This window comes from Cicer arietinum, chromosome 3 (genome assembly GCF_000331145.2).
Source record: "Cicer arietinum cultivar CDC Frontier isolate Library 1 chromosome 3, Cicar.CDCFrontier_v2.0, whole genome shotgun sequence".
NCBI lineage: Eukaryota > Viridiplantae > Streptophyta > Magnoliopsida > Fabales > Fabaceae > Cicer > Cicer arietinum.
Genome location: NC_021162.2, coordinates 64,742,815 through 64,768,925, shown reverse-complemented (window position 1 = coordinate 64,768,925; position 26,111 = coordinate 64,742,815). Strand labels below are relative to the sequence as shown.

The 26,111-nt window shown below is 27.7% G+C and overlaps 2 protein-coding genes and 1 long non-coding RNA gene across 3 annotated transcripts; 1 reads left to right on the top strand and 2 right to left on the bottom strand.

The window, feature by feature from the left end:
* Positions 1 to 405: 405 nt before the first annotated feature.
* Positions 406 to 925, bottom strand: LOC113785785 (uncharacterized). The gene is made up of 2 exons (XR_003471979.2): positions 627 to 925; positions 406 to 553 (listed from the first exon to the last, which is right to left on the bottom strand). It is a non-coding gene; the product is annotated as an uncharacterized lncRNA (long non-coding RNA).
* Positions 926 to 3,824: 2,899 nt separating this feature from the next.
* Positions 3,825 to 5,485, top strand: LOC101509579 (small ribosomal subunit protein uS10y-like). Its single transcript, XM_004493111.3, has 3 exons — positions 3,825 to 4,027; positions 4,119 to 4,232; positions 5,164 to 5,485. Exons 1-3 carry the CDS (start codon positions 3,916 to 3,918, stop codon positions 5,304 to 5,306), a joined length of 369 nt encoding a protein of 122 aa, XP_004493168.1. The 5' UTR covers positions 3,825 to 3,915; the 3' UTR covers positions 5,307 to 5,485.
* A 3,917-nt stretch (positions 5,486 to 9,402) lies between these two features.
* Positions 9,403 to 9,988, bottom strand: LOC101509263 (arabinogalactan protein 14). The gene has a single exon (XM_004493110.4). It carries the CDS (start codon positions 9,873 to 9,875, stop codon positions 9,696 to 9,698), a length of 180 nt encoding a protein of 59 aa, XP_004493167.1. The 5' UTR covers positions 9,876 to 9,988; the 3' UTR covers positions 9,403 to 9,695.
* Between the last annotated feature and the right edge of the window lie 16,123 nt (positions 9,989 to 26,111).

The following is a 26,111-nucleotide window of genomic DNA, read 5'->3' as shown; positions in this document are numbered from 1 at the left end:
ATTTATTAGAAATAATAGTTTGTGATTCTATTCGTCTTTATAAATAAGATAATGACTTAATTAATATTGATTCAAATACATATTTTATTTTTTTTATTTTTATCGAACTGATATTATATAAGTCATTAACTCAATAATATAAATGAAATCGGTCATTAGGTCTATGTCTAAAAGACGACATCTGTGTTAAATTTAAAAAATTAATCTATAGAAAACCATTGTTTACAATTTGCCTAAATTTGATACTTTGTTGAATGATTGTATTCTTTTTCACCATTTCATGGAAATCTTGTTCAAATTAATTGGTGTCGACAAGCATATTTGTGAAATATTTTTTTGTTTTGTTTTGAGCTATGTTAAAGGTGATCAACAAAAAAAAAAAAGAAATTCGACAATATAATAAAATTAAGGTTTAATTAAACTTTTATTCTTCAAGTATTTGTAATTTGACTATTTTTATTTTCCACTTTGAATCAAAGAAATTTAGTCTCCACAATTGATTTTAGTCTTTGCACTTAACTATATGTAGTTTCACGTCGTGAAGATGTGGTATCTGCAAATACATCAATGCTATGGTGAATACGAGAGTGAGTAGAGTGAAAGGCCTTGGGATAAAAGATGTGTACCTTATTTGTGAATGAGATGTCATTTCTATAGGAGACGATGCAAATCCAAGGACGTGACTTTTACAAGAAAAGTAGACGTAAGAGACTAGGGACGAGGCTCCTTATTTCTTTCCTTGATTATCTTTTTCCTGTTAGGATTATGTATTGGAGCTGCAGGCAATGATGCTCCTGTGATATTGGGATCAACTCTTTTGTCAGGATTGGGATTTATTGTTAGAGGAAGGGAAGTGTTTATAATAGAAAACTTACAAATTGTTTGATTTCAAAAGTTAAATACAAAGGAGATACTATAGGTATAATAAGAGAACTATAGATTGTTACTTCTAGTACCTCTTTAATTAATATATACTTTTAAATATTTAAAAGAGTTTTAGATTTTTCAACAAATATTATGATTTATCTAAATAATTCTAGATTATTCTAAATTTCTAATTATATTTAACATCACCCCCCTTAATTTGAAATTTTCTTTTTCACCTTTCGTCTTGCTCTAGATCCATGCCCGCGTTTCTGCAGCATTAAAATTGTATCCTCATCTCCTTTGACGACATAGATCAATGATTGCTCAATGTATTATTTGAGATAACTATTTTGGAATTTTGACTTCACATCAAGTTCGAAGATTTTTCAATTTATTTGAGTTTTTTAAATAGTATTCGTATAAAAATTTTCGTAATCAACTCCATATTTTTGTTTGTACCATTTGACAACAAATCCTACTTTGAATTTTTCAACCACTCAATTAGTATTCTTTATAGCCTTGGGTATAGTTGTTAATTTTTGAATGTTTTCTTTACAATTGCTTCAATCTCTTCATTCATGACTTGTTGCCTTTTGTCTTCTATAGATTCAACTGTGAGATAAAGCAAGATGCACATTTTACAAACTTTCTTGGAATCAACTGCTTAACGTTAACGTTGTTCCCTATTATCTGTCATGAAGCTGAAATAGAATTCACGATCAAATTAGAGGATCTAATTTTGACTAAAATTTAAAGGATATAATCAAATATATATATATATATATATATATATATATATATATATATATATTACTTCATGGAAACCACTTTAAGTGTTGCGAATAAATTGGATTGAAATTTTAGATCAGGCGTTTTGTCAAAGGAAATAGGTCGCCACCGTGTAGGGCTAGAGTGGAGAAGCTTCGAGGGAAAGTTGCTAAGAGCATCTAAGATGGTACTATTATAACAATAATGTTGCTACCCACACGCCTCACATTACTACTCACACCCTTCAAATTTGTAAAAAAAACTAAAATATTTAAAATTCCCTTTGATATTTATAATATTTTTTTACAATTTTACTAACTCATAACTCACATTCATCAACATTCATCACATCTCATGACTCACATATCAAAAAATCACCATACCTCATAATCATTTAAAACTCATAGAACTCACTCATAACTTATACCATCAGTTTCTTCATCACATTGTGATTAAAGTGACTTAAAAACGTATGTTTGTTGATCTGTTTCTAAGTTTGATTTTTTTCTTTGCTAAATCTAGGGATTGTACGTAAACTAGGTTCACATGCGTTGTATTGTTACGTGAACTAAATTCACATACATTAAAAAAAAAAGTAAAAATATCAGAATTTACGCAATTTTAATTCACGTAGACGTACGTGATTTAAGATTGCGTACTCAATGGAGTTTGAAAATTCAACATCTCAGTATGTACGCAATCTTAATTCACGTACGTGTATGTGAATTAAGATTTGTGAAATCATTGAAAATTAAACAATTTACGTTAACTCAATTTCATGTACGTTTACGTGAACTGAGTTCACGTACATTTACTAAAATTCAGTTTACGTAAATATACGTATACACAGTTCACGTAAATGTTAGCAAAATCCTGAAGATGGTTAATGATGATTGATGATGATTTATGAAGATGGTTAATGATGATGGTGGTTAATGTTGAAGAAGATGAAGAAGGTGTTGAATGAAGATGATGAAAATAAAATAAAGAAGAAGAAGATGGGTTAAGTTATTGGAGAGGAAGAACGGAAAGATAATTTAAGAATTTTAATTTTTCTAAATATTTGAGGGGTGTGGGTAATAAATTAGGAGGTATTGGTAGCAGAATTATTATAACAATAATGTTTAAATAACTCTTTTTTTTAAGAGAAAGTGTTTAACTAAGGCTTATGTATTTATTTGTGTTTTTTAATATTAATTAATATATCTAATTAACATTCAATAACTTCAACTCTCTAAAAAAATTATTAAAAAATGTCTTTGGATAATTAGTGTGTTTAGTTATTTTTATTTTATGAGAATATGTGTACTTATAAATAGATATCAAATGATCTCTTTTGGAAACTCTTTTTGCACAATATACAAATCACTTAATTTTTTTTTGTTATACTATTCACAATTTGATGGTAAAAATTATTCTTGGTAGAAATGAATATAGCGTTTTTATTTATTAGATAAATTTTTCATGATTCAAGAACTGATAAATTTTTCATGATTCAAGAACTGATAAGCAGGGATACTTTCAATATCTTATTTGTTTAATATAACTTAGTCGAAGAATAGATTCAATTATATTTTGCAATTAAATTATATTAAACAAATAATACTTATAATTGAATAAAATGGAGTTCCAAAAATGGATTTCTTTAATTCGAATTTCATGATCATATTTTTGTCACTTTAATATTAGATTTATACATTTAAAAAATTAAAATATATATATAAATTTTATAGAGAAATTTTTTATAATGTTCTAAACATGTTTAAAAAAAATATATAAAAATTAAAAAAAATTAAACATTTTTAATCCATAATTTTATATTTAACCAACTTTTTATTAAAATTATTTAAAAAATATATTTATCTAAATTCAGGTTGCATAAAACCTAAAATTTAACTTCAATTTAATAATATGTGTTTTTAAGTGCCTTTTATTTTTCATTTAATTAATGACTTGTATATTTTTAATCCAATAGACGAATCAAAGTTACTAGATTTATGTTATGTCAATTTTTTACCATGATCACATTTGGGTTTAAAAATATAAGTGGAGAATAAAAAACTGAATATTAAAAAAAATATGTGAGAATTGAAATGGGTGAAGTTAGCAATAATCTGATAAATATAAAAGGTGGGCTGGACCTATTTGATTTACCCTACCCATATTTAAACCCGCCCAATATTGGATTGTTAAACCCTTCTTCCTACCTTCATTCGCTGCTTCCTTCGCTTTCTCTGTTTCTTTCATCTTGACGGCGTCTCTTTTCCTCAATCACTCATAATGGCGTACGCTGCTGTGAAACCCACCAAGCCTGGTTTGGAGGATTCTCAAGAGCAGATCCACAAGATTAGGATCACTCTTTCCTCTAAACACGTCCAAAATCTTGAAAAGGGTATTTTCTCATCTTCCCGTTAATCTTTCCTTCCTTATTATTTTTTGTATTTCTATCGCTACTAAGATCACTTTTAAATTTTTGTTGGTAGTTTGTGCTGACTTGGTTCGTGGTGCGAAGGATAAGCGTCTTAGGGTTAAGGGACCTGTTAGGATGCCCACTAAAGTTCTAAACATCACTACTAGAAAGTCCCCTTGCGGTGAAGGTATTCCATTTTATTTTTTTTCATTCTCTTTTATAACTTTTATTGTTTTTTTGGTTAATTTCATTATTAGACATTTCATTATGATTTTAGTATATGATTGAAGGTACTTAACATTGGTAAATAGATGTCAAACAACACAGGGAGGGAGATATGATATAGTTTATTTAGAGAGTATTTTGATTATTTTATAAAATAAGAATTTGTAGTTGTGTATCCACTAACTGTTGGAGATTAATTCTTTTAGTTTCTAAATTGCCTTATATTTGAGTTCTATATAAGCACTTAATATAGTTGTATATCCTAATGATCCCTGAAACTACTCTATGCAAAAATAATAAAATTGAAACTTCTTTCTGGTTGTGTTTTTTGAAAGCCCCTTGAATTTACTTTTTCTGTCTCTTTGGTTTGTTCTGTTTTGTTGGTTTTGTCTTTGCTCAATGAGAATGTTTTTTCAATATCATGTTGTGTTCTACTTCTATGTTATGGATGTCTATTATCCTGAATTTTATGAGAATAAAAAGATTGTATCTGTTGCCAAAAGTAGTTTTTAAATAGCAAATTGTCTAAATCTTTTTACATCAGATTTATATAATTATGTAGCTATTTATGTCATGGTTGGTTCTCTACTACTGGCATGATTTGCAAGGTTATCTCTTTTGACTTTTATTATTATGACATTTTGTATGCATGTGTATTTATGTTGGCCCAAACTGCAGTGCAAAATGTCTGAAAAGTGTTTTGGTTTTTGGTTGGAAGTGTTATTTGCTCTATATCACCTGAATTATGTGCTCTGCTAATTTGTCTTATGAAACTGTAATAGTGTTGTGTAGTTTTGACATGTAGTGGTTATTGGTTAATGTGTGCATTCTCTGAACTTTGTTTGAATGAATAATAATCTGCATTGTGGTCATGATGCTACTTGTTGTTTCAGGTACTAACACCTGGGATCGATTTGAACTCCGTGTGCACAAGAGAGTCATTGACCTCTACAGTTCCCCTGATGTTGTTAAACAGATTACCTCTATCACCATTGAACCTGGTGTTGAGGTTGAGGTGACCATTGCAGATGCTTGATCTTAATCACAATTTTAACTTTATGTCTACCATTTCTTTTTTGCCCCTTGTATTTTCACAGTTTTGGTATTAGAACAAATCTTGTGTACTTTATTTTTATGGTTGGATATTGATGAGTAGTGAGTTATCTTGAAAAATGTCATGCTTAAGATGTTATGAGATTTTTACATATTCGGATATTTTGATGTTATATATCACATTATAAATAGGATTAATAGTGTTTTGGTGTCTATAATGCGGAGCCAATATGATTTTAGTCCTACATTTTCAGCTTGTCTCGAGAATGTTTTTTAGATATTGTCCTTACAATTTCATAGTGCTCTTAAATAAGATTATTTTTGATGGAGCAAATCTTTAAGAAAAATAATTAAAAATACAATCAACATATTAAATTATAATATTTATCATAACTCTTCAATTTAAATGAAAACAACTATGAATATAGGTAATGACTTAACCTCAAATGGTATCAAGTCTCACATTGTGGTGGTCAATAGGTATGTTAAGATGTGTACAGCCTCTGATGGTGTCAACTGTCTAAAATTTAAATTAAAACAACTATGAATATAGGTAATGACTCTGGATTTTCTAGGTCTAAGAATATCTAATATATGAGATGTGAGAGTGAATTGAGTGAGAGAATGGAGATTTCAGAGATGTATTAAGATTTTTCTTCTTTTGGGATTTATAAATTTTTGGATTAAAGAATATTTGTTTTTGGATTTAGCTCTGGTACAGAGTTTGGATGAAATGGGAGTTATGGGTTTTTAGTGTTTTTATAAAGATAAATAAATTAATAACTATGATTAATATGGTTTTTAGGATTAAATATGTTTTTAATTTTTATAAAATTTTAATATTGTCTTTACTAATTTTTTATTTTCAAAAGTTCCTGCATTTATATCAAATAATGTTTATCTTTCAATTTTTTAAATAATTTTTTGTGTTTAAAGTATTATAATCATCTTTCATACAAATATTTGAAATGTTTTTATAAGGGATGAATTAAAATATGAGGATGTTTTACTTTCCCAGGATAGGAGGATTTTGTATTATAAAGAAAAACAAACCCCAAAAACACTCCTCTTCAAAACCTCTTCATTCATTCTACTTCCTATTTCCTTTTTTCAAAATCCTCTCCTCTACTAAACTTTCAAAAACACCCTACATGATAAAGATTATTGAGTTTTAATTTTTATTTTAAATAATTAAATATAATAATTTAGCATTCATAATTTTTCATCTTCTCAAAGTTCTATTAGGTCAAAAATTAAAAGTGAGAGAACCATACGAATGAAGAAGAAAAAAACAATATATTCAATATAATAAGGTATTTCAACCCAAATCTGGAAATAAGATGTGGTAGCCTTTACAAGAGTGTGAACAATTTTGTTTGTTTGTCTCTTATAAATAAAATACGTTTTTTTAAGTCTCACAAAATTATTTAAAAAACTATAATGAATAAAAAGAAATCGAAAATATTTATTAAAAAGTAATTAAGGTGGACAAAAGTTAACAAATAGTGATACTGAGGAGGATTGTTGGACATAACATCACGAATCTAAACTAGGTGGGTTGGGGCTAAAAACAAACATATCCAACCAGCATCACTCATAAAACAATTCATTATTCATCTGTCTACCGAAGGCGCATTTTCTTTTTATGACATTCTGTATGCATGGGTATTGTGTGGCCCAAAATGTAGTGCTAAATATTTGAAAAGTGTTGTGGTTCTTGGTTGGAAGTGTAATTTGCTCTATATCACTTGAATTATGTGCTACTAATGTGTCTTATGAAACAGTAATAGTGTTGTGTAGTTTTGAGGTGTAGTGGTTAGTGCATTGTCTAAGTTTTGAACAAATGATATTCTGCATTGTGATCATGATGATACTTGTTGTTTCAGGTACTAACAACTAAAGCTATCAATTTCCTAAGCTCAATAATTATTAGTGTCAGTTCACATGTTGTAGAGGATAAAAAATTTCATAGTTAAAAAAAGCCTTAAAAAAAGAAATCCTTAAAATTTAAAAACACTTCAAATTTTGTGAGTTTAGTGGTGTCTATGTATCCACTATTTTAATATTTTTTTATTTTAAATATATTGCCAACTTTTTTTCAGAAATAATTGTTTTTAATTTTTGCTTCAAAATTTTTTGATAAAAACAATTCAACTTTTTTTGACAAAAAATGATTTTCATCCCAATTTTTTTTTTCTTGAAATATTTCATCCCAAATATGAAAATAAGATTTAAAAGTGTTTGCCTTCACAAGAGCGTGAACAACTTCGTTGTTCGCTTGTCACTCTTATAAATAAAATAAAATTTGAAGTCTCACAAAATAATTATTTAAAAAACTATAATGAATAAAAAGAAATCGAAAATATTAATTAAAAAGTAATTAAGGTTGGCAAAAGTTAACAAATAGTGATACTAGGAAGGGTTGTTGGACATAATATGATGGTGAAAAACGACAAGTTTTAATACTATTTTTCAAAAAAATAATTTAGTTTTCAATTTTTATATATCAGTTTGGTTCAGTTTTTTTTATTTTTTGAACACTCCTAATGTGAACAACCTCATTCCCTTGTCTCTGTTCAGAATTAAATCCAATTTTTTTTAGTTCTGTAAAATTATTATTTTAAAAACTATAATTAATAAAGGAAATTGGAAATATTAATTAAAAAGTAATTAAGGTGGACAAAAAGTTAACAAATATGACATTAGGAAGGGTTGTTGGACATAACATCACAAATTTAAACTAGGTGGACTGATCCGAAAAATACTAACATATTAAACCAACGTCCCTCGTAAAACACTTCCTTCTTCATCTTCTATCTATCGGCGAGATCTTTTTCTTCTTCTTTTCTCATCACTAAATTGATCAATCAAAATGGCATATGCTGCGGTAAACCTACAAAGGTCGGGCTGAATGAATCACAAGAGCAAATCTACAAGATTAGCGTCACCCTTCCTTTGAGCATGTCCAAAATATCAAAAAAGGTATTTTTTTTTCATCGTCCGGTAAATTTTTCCTTTGTTATTTTATAAATCAGTTTAGTTCTGTAATTTGGTACAATTTTTGGTATTTTTGAACATTTCTAGTGTGATCAACCTCATTTGGTTGTCTCTTATAAAATACATTTTTTTTTAAGTTATGTAAAATTATTAATTTAAAAATTATAATTAATAAAAGAAATTGGAAATATTAACTAATCTCGAAAATGGTATTTTTTTCTCATCGTCTCATTAATCTTTCCTTCGTTATTTTTGTATTGCTATCGTTACTAAGATCACGTTTCGAATTTTAAATCGTTGGTAGTTTGTACTGACTTGGCTCGTAGCGCGAATGATAAGAGTCTTAGGATTAAGGGACCTGTTAGGATGCCCACTAAAAAATTCTAAACATCACTACTACAAAATATCCTTGTCGTAGATATTTCATTTATTTTCTTTATTTTCATTCTATTTTATTTTATTTTCTCCCTTTTCATTAATTAATTGATATTTCACAATGAATTAATTAAAGATTGTCATTAGCTAACCTATTAGGGAGTGTTCTATTGCAAGAGTTTGTTTAGAGAGTATATGGATTGTTTTATAACATATGAGTGCTTAATAAAACTTAATTAAGTTGCATACCAAAATGTGCCATGAAATTAATTTCGTTATGCAAAGTAAGATGCCGAATTGAATTATAATTGTAATACAATATAGCTGTGATTTCTGTTATCTCATAAATAGCAAAAGGTTAACTTCTGTCTGTTTGTATTTTTTGCAATCTTCTCCAGTATTAAGCTTCTCAATCTCTTGGTTTGTGCTGTTTTGTGAGTTCTATTATTGTTCTAGAAAAATATTTGTTTCATATCATGGTTTGTTCTGTTTTGGATGTTAATTATTCTGAAACTTTACTCTTGTGTGTGACCAAATGATTTGTACAAATGTGTTTCTCCGGACAAGAATCATTAATCAAGTTTCTAATGCCTCGTCAAAATTGAGAACATTATTTTTCAGTTAATAATAGGTTATTTAACAAGATAGAAAATTCCCACAAAAAACATGAAGTTTAAACAGCATGCATAAAAGGGCAGTCAAATGAATGGGATCAAACAAATCACAACAATATTACATTACATGTCACAACTCATAAAAAAGTACAATGACAAATGAATGTATTACATAAGAATAAGAATATATGAATGATAAATTAATAATCCATACATACAACAAACGAAATCAAAATATCTCGTACGTGTCTTCATTTTCTCTACCTCACAAATGAATCCACCAAATTCCCCAATTCAAGTGAAGCAAAAAAAAAAGAGAAACACAACATCCTCTGCACAAATCAAACTACTCCACATGAAACCTTAAACAAGAGACAGTTTAAGGATCAAAAGAGAAAGCCAAATGCAAGAGCAATGAGAGAAGCAAAAGCAGTTGGAACAAATAGTGTAGTTGCATCAGAAACAGGACTTGGAGCTGGTGCATCAGCAGCTGAAACACCACTAGCTACCATTACCAACATAGCAACCATAACTACTACGAAAACATTCATCTTCAATGCCTCCATTGTTCTCAAAATTCTCTCCTTTTTTTACCCTTTTTTTCTTTGTTGTTATGAAAGAGAAAAATTTGAGACAAAGATTAGTGGTAGTAGTGGCAGTGGTTGGAAAACATAGTGCGGCTATGTGTGATTTTATATAGTTACGGGCAGAGATAAAAAAAAACGGGCAGACTGACCGAACTTTTTTTTGTTTTCGAGAATTTTGATGTTAACGGGCAGAAATGCTGCCCGTTGTTTTGGACAGCAAGTCTTAATTGAAATTCTTGGTGGTATACAGCTGTCGCCAACGGTTTATGGGACCACCCTTCTTTTTTTTTCCTTTCAAAACAAATATATAAAAAAATGTAGTGTGTTGCTTTTCATTGGAATTTTTAAAAGGAAAATAATTGGTGTCTCTTGGGTTGTGCCTTGGTGTGGTTGGCCAATAATTTGGATGATTGCTTAATTGGTTTTAGTGATTCATTATTTGGTGAGTATTGTTGAGCTGGTTTGAGACTTTTGTTATCTGGATTTATTACGATTCTCATTTGATAATTTCTATGTAACTTATTATCTCATCTTTGTCATGTGGTTCGTGGTCTTCATGTAGCTACGAGTATATTCTTATGCGAGGGGTACTACTTTTTTAACCATTACCATTTTTTATCTTTGTTGAGAAATGTGAATATGTTATAAGTCGTGTTTCATTCTTTGAATCATTTTCTTTCTATAAACAAGAGCTTCATTTGAATCTCTAACATCGTTTCATACGTGTATGAAATAGTGTTTATTGAATATGATAAATAATATATGTTTTTAACAATTTAATAAATTAACAAATTATTGGATCACTACATAAAATATATTTCTCCGGTCAAAAAGATGTAATGGTATAATGAATTTAATAGTAGTTGCTAAATAAACTATAAATTTAATATCTAAAAAATATAAACAGTATTCGATATACTTTCTTTCATTTATTATTAAAAAAAGTAACTTTCATTTATTAGGAGAACTTAGGATTATTTGTTTTACAGCACGGTTTTCTAATTTTTTTTTAAATACAAAAATATATTAACAGTTCACAGTATAAACATAGTCATAAATAACAAGATTTTCTAATTAAATGTAAATTTATTAAAATAACTAATGGACAAAATTACATAATTATTAGTTTTTTCGAAAAATTATATATCAATCACATCATCAAAGTCACTGTTAAACTCTTTGGGGGAAAAACCAGATCATTAAAATATACTTATAAGAGTTTGTTTTTTTTCATCTGCAACATTAAAAGCTGTGGCATTTTACACCTCTAATTGATACTTGCATAGGAGCCATTAAAAGGACTGGCATAGCAACATGACAACTAAGTTCACGAGCAACAATCCATGTACCAATGGAAATCTTTCATTCTTTCGATTTGAGTCTCATCAAACGTTAGCTCTTTTTATTTATAACTTCTAAGTAACCTTTTCTAAAACATATTCACTTTTCTGTGGATTTCATTTGTAAATCTGTTAACTAAGCTTTCACACTCAAGTGGTTAGTCATCTTTATTTAATATTGAATCAATTAAAAGTATTTGAATTTGATTCATTATTTAAATAATCATTCGTCAAATTTTATTTATCTTAGCCGAATTTTCAATTATCAAATTTTATTCATATTTTATTTGAACTCTAAATTACATTAAGTACCACTTTTCTATTAAGAATAAGAGGTTTAAGACAAACAATTATAAGTATTTGATGTAACATTATATAAGTTTTAATATTTAAAGTTGATTAGTATTAAAACTCATTATTTAGTTGTTCATAGATTATAGAAATTAGTTGGTGAATGATCACAATGTTAATAGTTGTTTAGTGGTCTTCAATGGTCATTATATGATTGATAGTGGCTTTTAATTGAGGGTAGAATTAAATTTATAAATAGTCTTTGGTCCTTATAACTTATTTATTCTCTATCTATAATCACTATATCAAAATTAATTTTTTATAGCGCACATAACATAACACTTATATTATAAATTTTATTAAATATTACACAAATCGTATATCTCTTTTTGAGTAAATGTGGTAATTTTTCAATATTTATAGTGTTTATAACATAGCGATTATATATATTAAAGGTTACACGTATATTTTTCATAGCACTCTTTTTGTAATTGCTATTAAAATTAACATGCGCTAGCACTCAAACTTTGTTGTTTTCATATTTATAGCGTTTATATTATATACGCTATTAAAAGTTACACTAATATTTTTATAGTGCAATTTGTGTAAGAACTATTAAAATTAATTCGTGTTAGCTCCTATTTCACTCTTCACGTTAACTAAAGCCATGTTCTTATTGATTAAACTCTTGTTTTTTCTCAAAATAAAGAAACCAACTGTCTCACTCAAAAAACTAGTGAACTTAAACTCGATTGTTGTTTCAACCCAAACTCGATCGGCTTCATATCGTTCACACTCACGCTCGATTTCCTCCACCATTTCAAACTCGACCGTCTTCATATCATTCACATTCGAGAATGATTGCCTCCAATGTTTCAAACTCGGTCGCTTTAATACCGTTCACATTCAAGTTTGATTGGCTCCATCGTTTCGTCACTACCAACATAATTATGTATGTTAACCTCTTCGCCTCTATCGTCATCGATTGTTCGTGTTGCTGGACAACTCACTACTGTGACAATCTCATTTTTTTTTCCTTTGTTTACTCATATGTTTGTTCATATTGTTAAGACAATCTCAAGATTCTTTCACATGCATGTCATGCATGTGGTATGGTTTAATGCCATTATAATAATTATTATTATTAGGAAGGGAGTGAGTGAGCATCATTCTTTCAAAGGATGAAAAATGTGTGTTTTTTATTTTATATTTGGTTTCAATTTCTTTAAAATAATACTTGGTTGAAATTTTTGATTTTGTGATTTTTATATAAGTTAGTACTTTCACCTTACAATATAGGATGAGGTTTCCTTTAAAAATGTTATTTACTATGACAGTATATTGAAAATAATTTTAGATCATTTGTAATATTTAAATATTGAAGGTATATGTAGACATTGAGTTTTGATGGTCATCACTTCAATGACTGCAGTAATATATTACTTGGATTATTTGAATGGTGAACCTCAAAATCATCAAAACAAAATTTATGTTCAACACGTAGGCAATATGTTTTAATTTTAAGTTTTTCTTAGTGTTTATGTGTAGAATGATTTGTAATTAATACTCATTTAAAGTTAATTTCATTTATAGAGCTTTAAAAATTTACCACATGGAAAAAATAAAAGTTTTTTTAATATTATCTTCAAATAATTATGTAGTGTAAAAGTTGTTGATTTACATGTTTATTTTAAGTGTCTATGTCAAGATAACAAGGATGATTGTGGATATTATGTCATACGATTTATGGACGAAATCATCATTAAAAATTAATGTAAATGAAATTAATTTAATTATTATTTGTGATCATAGAAGTTCAATATACTTAAATTCTAACTCAAATTGATGTTTGTTTTTTTTATTTTAAATATTTTCCTGAATACAAATGTGTTACCTACCCAAAAAATAATTTAACTGCGGTGAAGAAGGATTGGAGTAGTTATATGGTCTATAAATTTTTTGGTGAGATTTAATCTTTTTTTTAAATATTTGAGTTTTTATATTTTTATTTAAATTTTGTTCTTATTATGACCCTATCAATTGTGTTGTAGTGTTGCAGGTTTTTTGAATTATTTATGGTTTTTTGAGTTTTTGTTCTTCTATATAAAAAGTATGATAAAAACTACGTAAAAAGAACTATAATTGAAGTTGATAAGAAAAAAATAGATCAAATATTAATATCGTTTTGGTGTGCATATATATATCTGGTTGGATGAATGCTTCATGAGATTTCCATAGTGTTTAGATGCATAGATTATGGACAGTTCTATTGTTGATTTGTTTTAAAATTAATAGATAACTTGATATGGAGAAAAATTTGTGTACTTTGAAAACTATGTATTTTTGTACTTTTCTCATTTTAGATGGGTTAGTTAATATTAATGCACATTTTGTATGGATTAGTATTAATGCATTTGAGCTTTTAAAAATAATGATTTTAGTTTGTGATGTTTGAGAGCTATAAAAGACTATAGAAGTTGATTTAGTCAATTTTTTTTATAAATATATATTATAATATAGCTTATTACAACATAAGTTTATAAAAAATTATTTGAAATTTAATTTAATATCAAGTTATAATAGCACATCTCTTGTAAAGACTATAATAATTTGGTTTATTTAAAAAAAAAAAAAGTTATAATAAAAGCACTATAAAAAATTATTTAAAATTTAATTTATATTAAATTATGATAGTACATCTGTAAAATAAACTCTATCTAATGTTTACTTTTGATATCGTTAGCTTTAATAGCATTTATAAATGCTATAAAATATCAAAATAAGTACAGTAAAACACATTTTTTGACACAGTGAATATGCACCATCTAAATAGGAAAGAGAGATAAAACTTGGATGAACTGAAAACATGATAATCATAGCTCTGCATGAACTAAAACTATATTATATTGAGAAAAAAATTAAATTTATAACAAATAAATTTTATAATTTATGTTTTTAATATATTTAAAAAAATAATTGATAAAATATATTTTAGTTACAAATTTCTTTTATGTTTTTAAACATTTTTAAGTTAATTGAACCGCTAATTTTATCCAACATTCAATTAACTTAACAGCTATATATTATACTAACTATCAATTAATTTTATCAAACATAGCTTAAATATTTGTAAAATACCTTTTTTAACAAGTTTCATCCACATGAAGTAATTATATATAAATATCTTTTTAATTGGAATTCGATCTCGAGTTCGTTGTATTCTAAAAGTCTAATAATCTTCACTAGACTTAAATAATGGTCAGTCATTTGTGAAAGACTTTTGTTCCAAATTTTAGTAACGGTTGATTTATTTATTTTAATAACATAAGAATACGAAGACTTTAATTTTTCTTGCCAAAATCTGTAGAAAAAACAGTTAATCGGAAATCTAAAATTTTATTTAAAACCATCGCTGAATCAATTATTCGTTTTTTTGACCGTGAGTTAATTAATAGTTGATCATCTGTTTTATTCTTTCAACAAAAGAGGTATAGTCAAATCACAAAACACCAAACCCTACATAAGGAATTAAAAGAAGGACTCAGTAATGATGTCAACAAATTAAGCGTGAACTTTAAACTTGTTCATATGTTAAACTTTGTCCCCAAAAAAAAGTTAACGGTTCAACGAATTGTGCTTAGGAACGGTAGATTAGTCTGAGGTCATCCCAAAAACTTTATATCAATATATACAACAATAACAAAGATAATTAAGATTATTCTATAAATTGTTATGCATTAGGAAAAATAATTAATTGTACAAATAATTTATATGCAGAAATTTCATTTAGTGAGTTGAGGATATCAAAAGAGATTTATTCGATACCAAATATTCAAACTATGAAAACTAATGTAATTCACTAGTTTTACTAGAAAAGTGGGAAATTTGATGAAATTTTTATTAATCAAAATAATATATTAAGATTTTACAACTGTATTTAAGAAAATTTGAACTAAATACCTTTAAATTATAAAATTAAATTTTTATTATTGAGTTAACACCTCGTATTATAAAAACTCACTAGTAAGATCTTTTTTAATCTAAAAAAAGAAGATAAATTTTATTATAATTAATTCACAGTATTTTGAGGTTTTAGATTCAAATCAGGACAATACGTCAAGTTTAACAATATCGATATTTGTCAGTTGAACTAAAATTTAAGGACTAAATTTTATTTTTATATCAAAAATAAACTTTATTTTGATTCCGATATTAAAAAATCTCTAATAAATTTGTATTCTTCAAATAGTGTACTATGTGACTCAAATGTTAAACCTCTTTTATATCTTTTTTAACATTAGGACTTTGATTAAAAATGTAATTGAGATATAGTGAGGATTTATCCTATTTGACAATGCCAAAAAACGATTTTCTAATTTATAGTTTATAAGCTATAAATTATGTATGATGATAGTCATTTATGAATTTATAGCTTATAATATATAACGTTTTTTTTGTAAATTAACTCAAATAGCTTATGAATTTATAGTTTCTATTTTTTCTTTTAATTTTACTTTTATTGTTTAAATAAAATCTTTATTTTTTATTTTTTATAATTTACTTATTATAATTTTAAATAAATAATTTATTTATTAAAAATGCATATAATTAAAAAAAAGTTAATACATACCAATTTAAAGTAAATAATTAATTAATTAATTTTAATTTTAAATACATAAATAAAAAAATAAAATCTCAACGGTTTCTTAACTATTTTCTAACTATTAAGATTTTTCCCCTTAAATTTTATTTTGAGTATTTGTCATTTTTTTTATCTTTTGAACTTAGATCTCGTTGTAATAAATAATTTCTAGCAAGTTCTTATAACAAATTGTTATGCTTTTTTTTACTAAAAGTAAATTATATTTATTGATTTTGTAGAATAAATTGATGTCAGAAATATTCAAATTTGTTAAAAAAAAAAAAATGAATCTATAAACAAACTTACAAAACTCAAATTAATAGTGTAAATTTTTTTATTTTTTGACAGCAACATGTTCATAAATACACGTGTATTTAAATATGTAACATTCACAGCATTAAAGTTATTGATTGAAATATGCAATCCATTAATGTTATTTTATTAATCTGAATCAAAACAAATATTACACAAAGATGGAAAAACAAAAAGCTTTGCACTCGGACAACCAAATCACAACAAAGAAAACAAATATTAAATACATTAAGAACACTATATAAAAGTGTATCGCATTTTAATTGTATAACAATTATTCACATCATTATTTCAAATTATATTTTTTTTCTTTAATTTATATCTCTTTTTTGGGTTTAACCATGATTCTCCAACATTAGTTATTTAGGAAATTATAATTCTAGTTATCAAATTATTCTTAATTATTTTCATAGTTATTTAGTTCACCCATTGAACTCTCAGTTTGGATTAATTATTAACTAAGTAACAGGCCGAATGTATTGGAGATGTAAACATAATTGAGTGTCAAAATATGGCATTTAGATTGGGTGTAAGGTATGAAAGACCATATACCGGTACTTTGTGATATACTTGGAGAGGACAAGAGTGTATTGTTGTTATTAATTCACATTATCAAAGAGATTATGAGAAAAATCAAAAGAATTGTTATATAAAAAACATCTGTGGTCACACTCTCAATAAATATTATTTGGCGCTCACACATAAATGATAAAAGATAAAATATAAAAGAAATAAATAATTTGTAGTTTTTAATTAATGTGTATTTTTGTACGTATCTAAATTATTTTTATTTTGTATTGCAATCAAATAAGTATTTCTTCCACTAATATAAAGATGTGGAGCAATTGAATGACATTTTAGTGTAATGTATTTAGTTAGCACAAATAATTTTTTATTTTATTTTTTTTTATGTAAAAAGTTGGAGATGCATGGTTTACACTTAATTTAGATTTGAATAACGTTCCATTTCAGCAGATTGTATATAAGTATACCAAGACTTTTTCTAATTTTGAGAAGCTCTTGAGATCTAACTCTCCTAAATTTTTTTAGATATTTTTTTCTTCTTTTAAAAAAAGATCAATTACGAACTACTTAATTACCAAATTCAAACTTGCAACAGTGCTCTTACTTTTCAAACACAATGAACTTTTAATTTTTCAAAAGGGAGTGTTCATAACGGTAGTATAGTATGTATTTGCATCTCTAAAAAGGAGAATGAAGAGATTTTGATTCTTGGGTTGAACACCAAATAGGGACCCCTGCCCCAATTTTCCACTAAAATTTGTGGCAAGTTATAAGTATTTAAAAATGATGATAAATTTGTTGGGTTAAAATTTCAAGTGAACCTGTTGAATAGGACAATAATAGGTACAAGCAAATAATAAAAGAAAACAATATATATTAGCTTCATATTATTTTCCGGGAATGGGGCGTGGCATGAAAAGGAATTAAAATTCATACAGACAAATGGTCCCCTAACTTGCTTCCAAATTTGGCAATGTTCCAACTTTGGCCTTTCTTGAATTGTCCTGCAATCTAAAGGTTAAAAATCATATAACTAACACACCAGTACAAAAAATACTAAAATCTAGCTAGTTTCCTGTGTGTGAATGTGAATATGATTTATAAGGGGATAGTCAAATATCTAGGTGTCCATTTAATATGTTAAATTCTTGGGAATTTTTATTTATTATCCTTAAATTTTTTCAAATATTCCAAAATACTCTATTTAAAAAAAAAATCCAACATACTTTATTTTTTTGCAACAACACTAGACCGCATTTTAAATATGCGACCGTAGAAAGTATAATTTTTTTAATTATATCGTATTAGATTACATGTTATCGTATTAGGTTATATTCTCTCATAATTCATCCATGTATTTTTCTTTTTTATTATTTTCTTTTGATTTTTTTTTCTAACATGGGGTGGATGGTTGAGTTTTGGGGGATGCAACCTCCAATCTCTCCTATTTTTTAAAATTAAAAAAAAAAGTTTAAAAATATTAATTATTTATTAATAATACTACTTATTTGATTGAAATTAGTAACAAAATACATAAAAAATTGAGATATTGACAACATTTTATTATGATCAAGTACCAAATATAATCTATATATTTGCTTGATATTTCATCTCTGGTGTTCATTTTAATTTTAAGTTGCAAATATTATTTGGGTGATTTTTTTATTTTTTAAGATTACAGATAAAAAATAAGACATAAATAACTATTACTTCTAATCTTTTTTATATAAAACAAATTGAGTTATAGTTTGGTCAATATAAAAGTGGATGCATTTAGTCTATACAATTGAGTTATAATTTAGTCAACAAAAGTTGATCTATTTTAATCTATTTGGTTTATATGAATTAAATACAACAATTTTTGTTGACCAAATTATAACTCAATTGTTTTTTATAAAAAAAACAAAAAATAGTATTGCATAAAAAAAAATTTAATAAATTTTAATGTTTATTGGATTATAGTTAAAAATGCTTATTCATAGGTGTTTTGCATTCATACTTATAGAGCTTTCACTCTTGGGAATGGATTCATAGTGGATCTAGATCTTCATCTAAGATGTTGGAAGTGCCACAATTGACAACATCGTCTCCTTGATTGGGGTTGTATACCTGCCCACACATCTACGATTGATTAAATATGTTGGTGCTTGAGAGTGAGATGTTTAGATTAAAATAATATGTATCTTCAATATGTGTCAGATATTTCTTTTTATATGGTGTCCTCTCGATTTTTTAGAAAAAGCTCGTTAAAATTATGAGCAGTATATGTAGTGATTTGTAGACCACCATTTTATTTTGAATGTTGATGATTGTAAGATATTTGTTACCATCACATAACTAAAATTCAGATTTTATGATCAAGATAGTGATCAAGTGGTGTAGAGTAAATGTCCATGTGAACTCCAGTGAATGTGCAAGCATTTGGCCTATTGCTCTTTGATCACTTTGTTTATCATTTGTTCGTAAGTGACTTTGGCGTTCTTGAGTCCAAAAGTCATTATATCATATCAAATAGGAATCATATTTCGGAGGGGGGGTTCATTCTAAAAATGTGTATATGGGTAGGTCTACAGTATCACACTTAAAATAAATTTGGACAAGTAGTTATTATAAACCAAAAAGCAGATGCAGAGTACAAAATCACAAAAACAAAAAAAATGGATCGCACAAGTGGGCACAAGGTCATAGCCCAATAACCCTTTTTTGATGTTTTAATAGAAATAGACACATTTTTTGGGACTATTTAATAGACATATTACAACAACAAAACTTCAAATAAATGATTTGGTGTACTGAATGATTCAAATTAAACCAATTGAATTAATTTGGAATTTTTCTCTTCATGTTGAAAAATTTTACGTTATTCAAAATCGATTATCTAAGACTTTACCAAAAATTTAAATTTTATATTTGTTTTTATCATTTCACTCTATGTTAATGTTGTTATTTTAAATATATTTTATATTATATTGATGTATTTTTAATCAATTTGTATCCTTTTTTTCATTGTATTTATATTCTTGTTTTAATTGTATAAAAAATTTATAGTGTTTGGAAGAAAAAAAAACAATTCGATTGAGATTTTATTTTAGAAAGTTTCTCATTTTTTTAAATATCAACATTGGCAGGCTAGATGTTCACTTGCTGTGCATAAATATTTTATCTAAATATAACAATAAGTATATATGGGTACAAATAATAGTTATATGTTATATATTAGTATGTTGATTAAAAATAATATTCCAGCATTAAATCTTTAGACGGGAAATTTAACAAAATTTTGAGATATCTAAGAGTACTTACACGAATATAATTTTTTTCTAAATATATACAAAATTTTTTTTTTTTTTGTTGCAATTATATACAATTTGTCCTCTTCATTTGACAACACAAAAAAATAATAAATTAATACATAAATATAATTCAACACAAATTTAATACTATCAACATCACCTAGAAATATCCTATCATCTATCAACAAGTGAGTTCACCACTAAAAAATCAAGAAGAAAATCACAATAAATTACATAAAAAGAAACACAAGAATCAAGTAACAAACACCAATAAATCATCTTCTAAAATTTTATTTTTATTTTCACACACAAAACAAATGATACAAAGGCGAAAAACGCTTTTCGCCACCACCATTTTTCAAGACCGTCATCTTTCCTCCTCAATCCTTATACTGCCGGTCAACATTCTTCTTTCAACTTCATCTCCTTCGTTAGATATTGTGGCTCCCCCTTTTGCTCGATTTCATTTTCGGTATCGATAAACTCGAATCACCTATTCTCACCTTGATACATTGACATATGATTTCTTAGTGTTTTTCTAGGGATTAAAAAGAGAGTTGGGAAATATTTGGTTTAATTTTGAAATAACAAGTTGATGGTTGGGATAAAAATATAGATATAGAGTCAGTTAAGTTAAGTAATTTGCTTATGTTTTTGTGTCCTATAGGTCCTTAGTAACATGAATATGATATTAACGTGACAAAATGGTGTTATTAATGTACGTGATATATCAAAAAATAAGACACATCATCATAGTTAATAAAAAAAAAAAGTAGACGTCATGTGACGTTATTGACTAAATTGATCAATGGATGAACCTTTAAGGGATATTAAAATATATTTCTTTCTTTTAGGAGCTATTGTGACATAACTTATCCATTTTAGAGATGAAAGTATTGTTTATTGAATAAAAAACTTTTAACATAATATTGGACATAGATTAAGACGAAGACTAGAGTGGACAAATTGTGGGTCCTTAATGGACCACAATTCATAACTGATAGATAAAATAGTTTCATGAGTTCAACTATGGAAGTGTTCAATTAAATCCTACTTTTCTCCCTATCTCTAACACCACACCACATTTGCAAGAACCGACCACCATGACACCACAACATGAAAATTTAGCAATCATGTTAATATTAGGGAAGTTATCATCGCAGATGGAAGCGTAATGGGAGATAAACCAGTTGCGAAGTAGAAAGGACATATTTATATTTTGGCAGCCAAATCGACGATGAAGAAAAGGTTGAGAACAAAACAACATGTGTGACAATGAAGTGGGGAGTAAGGGAGAAGAGACACGGAGGCCACCATCTTAGGATTTGAGATCGGAGAACTCCCACACTGACTCAACAAATTCTTCTTCTCACAATCACCTTTTATGTAAAAATCCAACCACCCACCTATGTATAATTCTACTTGTCTTCCATTAGTTATAGTGAATAGGTGATGGTTCAAGGGATGAACAACGAAGAAAGTGAATGGAGACAAAGAAATGTGAGAGAATGACGAGTGTAATTTAGTGTGGAGAAACTACAATAAAATTTGGTTAATTTGATTAATATAACGATAAATAATTATGATCCATCATGGACCACTTGATAAGCTTGTTCATTTTAGAATTACCATAGCCATAGATTAGATACCTAGAAAGACTCTTTCACTTTATACTAGTAATTTGTTTGCATCAAAATAAGAAAGATTGTTTTAAGATGGGCCTGCTATGAGCCAGAGGTTAGGTGATATAAATCTGTCGAGTTTTGTACCAGGCACCCCCCAATTTGACCTGCCACCCCTCCAGTTATGCGTAAAAGACAATTTTACCCTCTATCACATATATAAAAACCAAAAAAAAATTTTACCCACACTTTTCACCAAATCATTCGAACATTTCAAATATTCGATCCAGAATCAACCTAACCTTCGAAGATCTCAAACATTCGAAACGCAAAAGTAAGTTCCCATTCGAAATTTTGCAGTTTTTGAAAATTTCGAAATGCATTTGTATGATTCAATTCCAGAAGTTTCGAAAGTTTCCTTGAATATGAAACCTTCGAAATGCATTCCTCGAACATTTTGAAATCTTCGAAACAAGAAACTTTCGAAAGTTTCTTGAATTGAAATCTTCGAAATGCAATGCCAGGTGAAACTTTCGAAAGTTCTGGGAAAGTTTCGAAACGATTGTTCGAAAGTTTGAATCTGGGAAATGTTCGAAACCCAGTTTCGAAGGTTTGAATCTGGGAAATGTTCGAAACCCAGTTTCGAAGGTTTGAATCTGGGAAATGTTCGAAACCCAATTTCGAAGGTTTGAATCTGGGAAATGTTCGAAACCCAGTTTCGAAGGTTTGAATGGGAAAGGTTCGAAAAGGACGTTTATATATTATTTTAAATTTTTTGAAACGAATTTGGACATATTATTTAAATATTATTAATATATTATTTATATATTGTTACATTGATTTTTTATTGTTTATAATTTTTTTTAATATTTATATATTTATATGTTGCAGTGCCTAGGATGAGAGGTGCTTTCGGCCAAATTATTCGCAATATTGTAGGTGGTGATAGAGGTGGTGATCAGTTGGAGGAGGATGTCCCTGAGCCTCAGTTGGAGGAGGATGTCCCTGAGCCTCAGTTGGAGGAGGATGTCCCTGAGCCTCAGTTGGAGGAGGATGTCCCTGAGCCTCAGATGGAACATGCTGATGATGCTGGATTCCCCGGAGGACCTATGTTGAGACATGTGTTGACACAGTATAAGCACCACGTGGCTCGGCGGCTATGGGAAGGAGAGGTATATTTCAATTTGAGGCATTTTAAGTCTATTTAATTCAAGTGTTTATTGAAATATATTTATTCAATTATATATTTAATTGTTTATTTAAATTTATATATTTAAATATTAAATTAAGTTTATTTAATTAATTGTTTAGTTAAATTTATATATAATTAATTGTTTAGTTAAATTTATATATAATTAATTGTTTAGTTAAATTTATATATAATTAATTGTTTAGTTAAATTTATATATAATTAATTGTTTAGTTAAATTTATATATAATTAATTGTTTAGTTAAATTTATATATAATTAATTGTTTAGTTAAATTTATATATAATTAATTGTTTAGTTAAATTTATTTAAATTTATTTATTCAAATATTTGTTTAAGTTGATTTAAATTTATTTTATTCAAATATTTGTTTAAGGTTATTTAATTAAGTTTATTTAATTTGTTGTTTGTTTAAATTTATTTATTCAATTAGTTGTTTAAGTTGATTTAAGTAATTGTTTATTTAAATATATTTATTGAATTATTTATTTAATTAATTGTTTATTTAAATTTATTTATTCAATTATTTGTTTAATGTTATTTAATTAATTAATTACTTTGTAATTACTCGCAGGATCGTGGACCGTTAAAGGTCATTACTCATGGATTGAAGTTGAAGAAGTTTTCTGAAGTTCCTGTGCCACATCCTGTAGAGCGTTGGATTCGGGAATCTGGGCTGCTACCTCTTTCTTCGGCCTACCTCACTATGGTTGATGCTGGTCTCGTCTCGGCATTTATTGAAAGATGGCACAGGGAGACCAGCTCATTTCATTTGCCATTTGGAGAGATGACCATTACTTTAGACGACGTAGCTACTCTCCTTCACATATCACCGAATGGTAAATTTTTTGATGCACCTGTGAATATGAGTACTAATAATGCTGCTAGAGCTGCACATGAGTACTTAGGTGCAACTTGGGAGGAATCTCTAGCTGAAATTAATTTTAATAAATGTGCCCAATATAGATTGCAGTGGCTGCGTGACTTATATAGTCGTCTCATTCAAACTAATCAGTTTGAGTGTGCGGCTAGAGCGTATCTATTGCACTTAGTTGGCAGCACAATTTTCGCCGATAAAACGCATACGCTCTCTATCAGTCACAATAACTTTAGAAATCAAAGACTCAGATTTGAACAACATTCGTACCTTCTCAAATGCCCAGATGAAGTTATCTTGTCGCTCTTTTTCCAAATAAGCAAACCCAACTGAAAATGTCAAACTAGTAGAAGTGACACCGACTATTTCAAGTAATGGCAACCGATATCTGTTTGTTTTGTATGTGCTATCACATATCAAAACAAAATGAAATGTGTTTAACAACTTTATACAGTCAGGATGCGTCCAAAAAATATCTCTCAAAATATCAGAATTTTCCCGTCTTCTTGTCCAATGCACATAATTTTCTTGTTGTATTAACTTCAACAGATGCTGCATTTCTGTGTATGGACCTCTCAATGATGATCGATAAGTACTCCTTGTTTTATATATTTGACTGGGAATAGTGACATTGGTTTCATTTCTCACTTTCAAAGCATTTAGAATGAATCTGGGTGCAAGCTTATACTTTGTCATATCATTGACAAATTTCCTCTCTTCTTCGTTTAAACGCCCCAAATAGGAATGACCGGTTACAGTATCAAGTAATTCATGATTGTGTGTCCCACAACGAACACTAATTTTCCATCCTTCACCGCCACTTAATGGTACACATCTGAGAGTAAATGGACAGTTTTCCTTATGAGAGCAAGTTACTGATTTTTTTGATTCTGATTTATATCTTCCACCTCTTTCGCATCCCAAAATCAATTTGTCTTTTCTTCCCCTAATTCCGTTTGCTTTATCTGATCGAATGGTAACAATTAAAATTCCATTTTGTCTTCCAATCGCTTTTGCCCATTCAAATACAGCTTCTCGAGAAGAAAATACCTGCAAAATACGTTTCAAATAAAAATTAACTATATAACTATAAGAAATATTTAATTGGTGATGATTCATCAGTAGTTATAATAATACCTGATCAGTGGTGAATTTTTCTGTAGTATCTATAACATTTTTTGAAGCAGATACTTCAACTCTGCTCATACCTAATTTCAAAATTAGTAACAAATTTAATTAAATATAATATTTTAAATATTTAATTTAAAAAACATTTAAAAATAATTTCTAACATAAATATTGAATTTAAAAAAATAATAAAATACATTTCGAAACTTTAACTAAATGAAAAGTTCGAAACATTCTTACATTTCGAAAGTTTGTGAAAAATGAAACTTTCGAAGAACAAAATGCATTTCGAAACTTTGGTGAAAAAGCAAACTTCCGAAGTAGAAAATGCATTTCGAAGATTCGTATGTTTCGAAACTACATTTCGAAGGTTTCATCAAAAGCCAAATGTTCGAAGCATAACTCTATTTCGAAACTTTCAAATGCAAGCAAAGTTTCGAATACTGTCTATTTCGAAAATTTGACATTTATCCAAAGTTTCGAAATTTTGTCTTTTTTTTAAATAAACTGCATTACAAAGGTTTTAAAATAGCAAAATTTTCGAGTAACTTACTAAAATTCATTTCGAAAATTTAAAGTTTCGAATCTAACATTTTTTTTGTAAATTTTCGAAGGTGGTGGGGTGTGAAATCTGAATGGTAATTTTTAAAATAATATTATACTGTTCTACAAAAGGGTATTTTAGTCTTTAAAAAATAGTGGGGGGGTGGCAGGTCAAATTGGGGGGGTGCCTGGTACAAAACTCAAATCTGTCCTAGAGTTTTGGATCTCGAAATGAGCCAAGCCCTATAATAAGCCCAATCCAATAATTGTGGCAGGTAAGCCCAAAAGAAAACGATAACAACTGTTTGTTTTTTCTTTTAATTTATGTCAATTATTATTGGGAAAGGGTGAAAAAGGAAACGAGAGTGTGGGACCGTCATCAATCACCAAACCCTTCTCTTTGCAATCCAACGGTTCTGATTCTCTCTAGTTT

Excerpts from the sequence above, each read along its gene's own strand:
- LOC101509579 (XM_004493111.3), top strand. The coding sequence starts at position 3,916 with ATGGCGTACGCTGCTGTGAAACCCACCAAGCCTGGTTTGGAGGATTCT. Across the intron at positions 4,028-4,118 it reads CGTCCAAAATCTTGAAAAGG|TTTGTGCTGACTTGGTTCGT; the intron begins GTATTTTCTCAT and ends TTTTGTTGGTAG. Across the intron at positions 4,233-5,163 it reads AAAGTCCCCTTGCGGTGAAG|GTACTAACACCTGGGATCGA; the intron begins GTATTCCATTTT and ends TTGTTGTTTCAG.
- LOC101509263 (XM_004493110.4), bottom strand. The coding sequence starts at position 9,875 with ATGGAGGCATTGAAGATGAATGTTTTCGTAGTAGTTATGGTTGCTATG.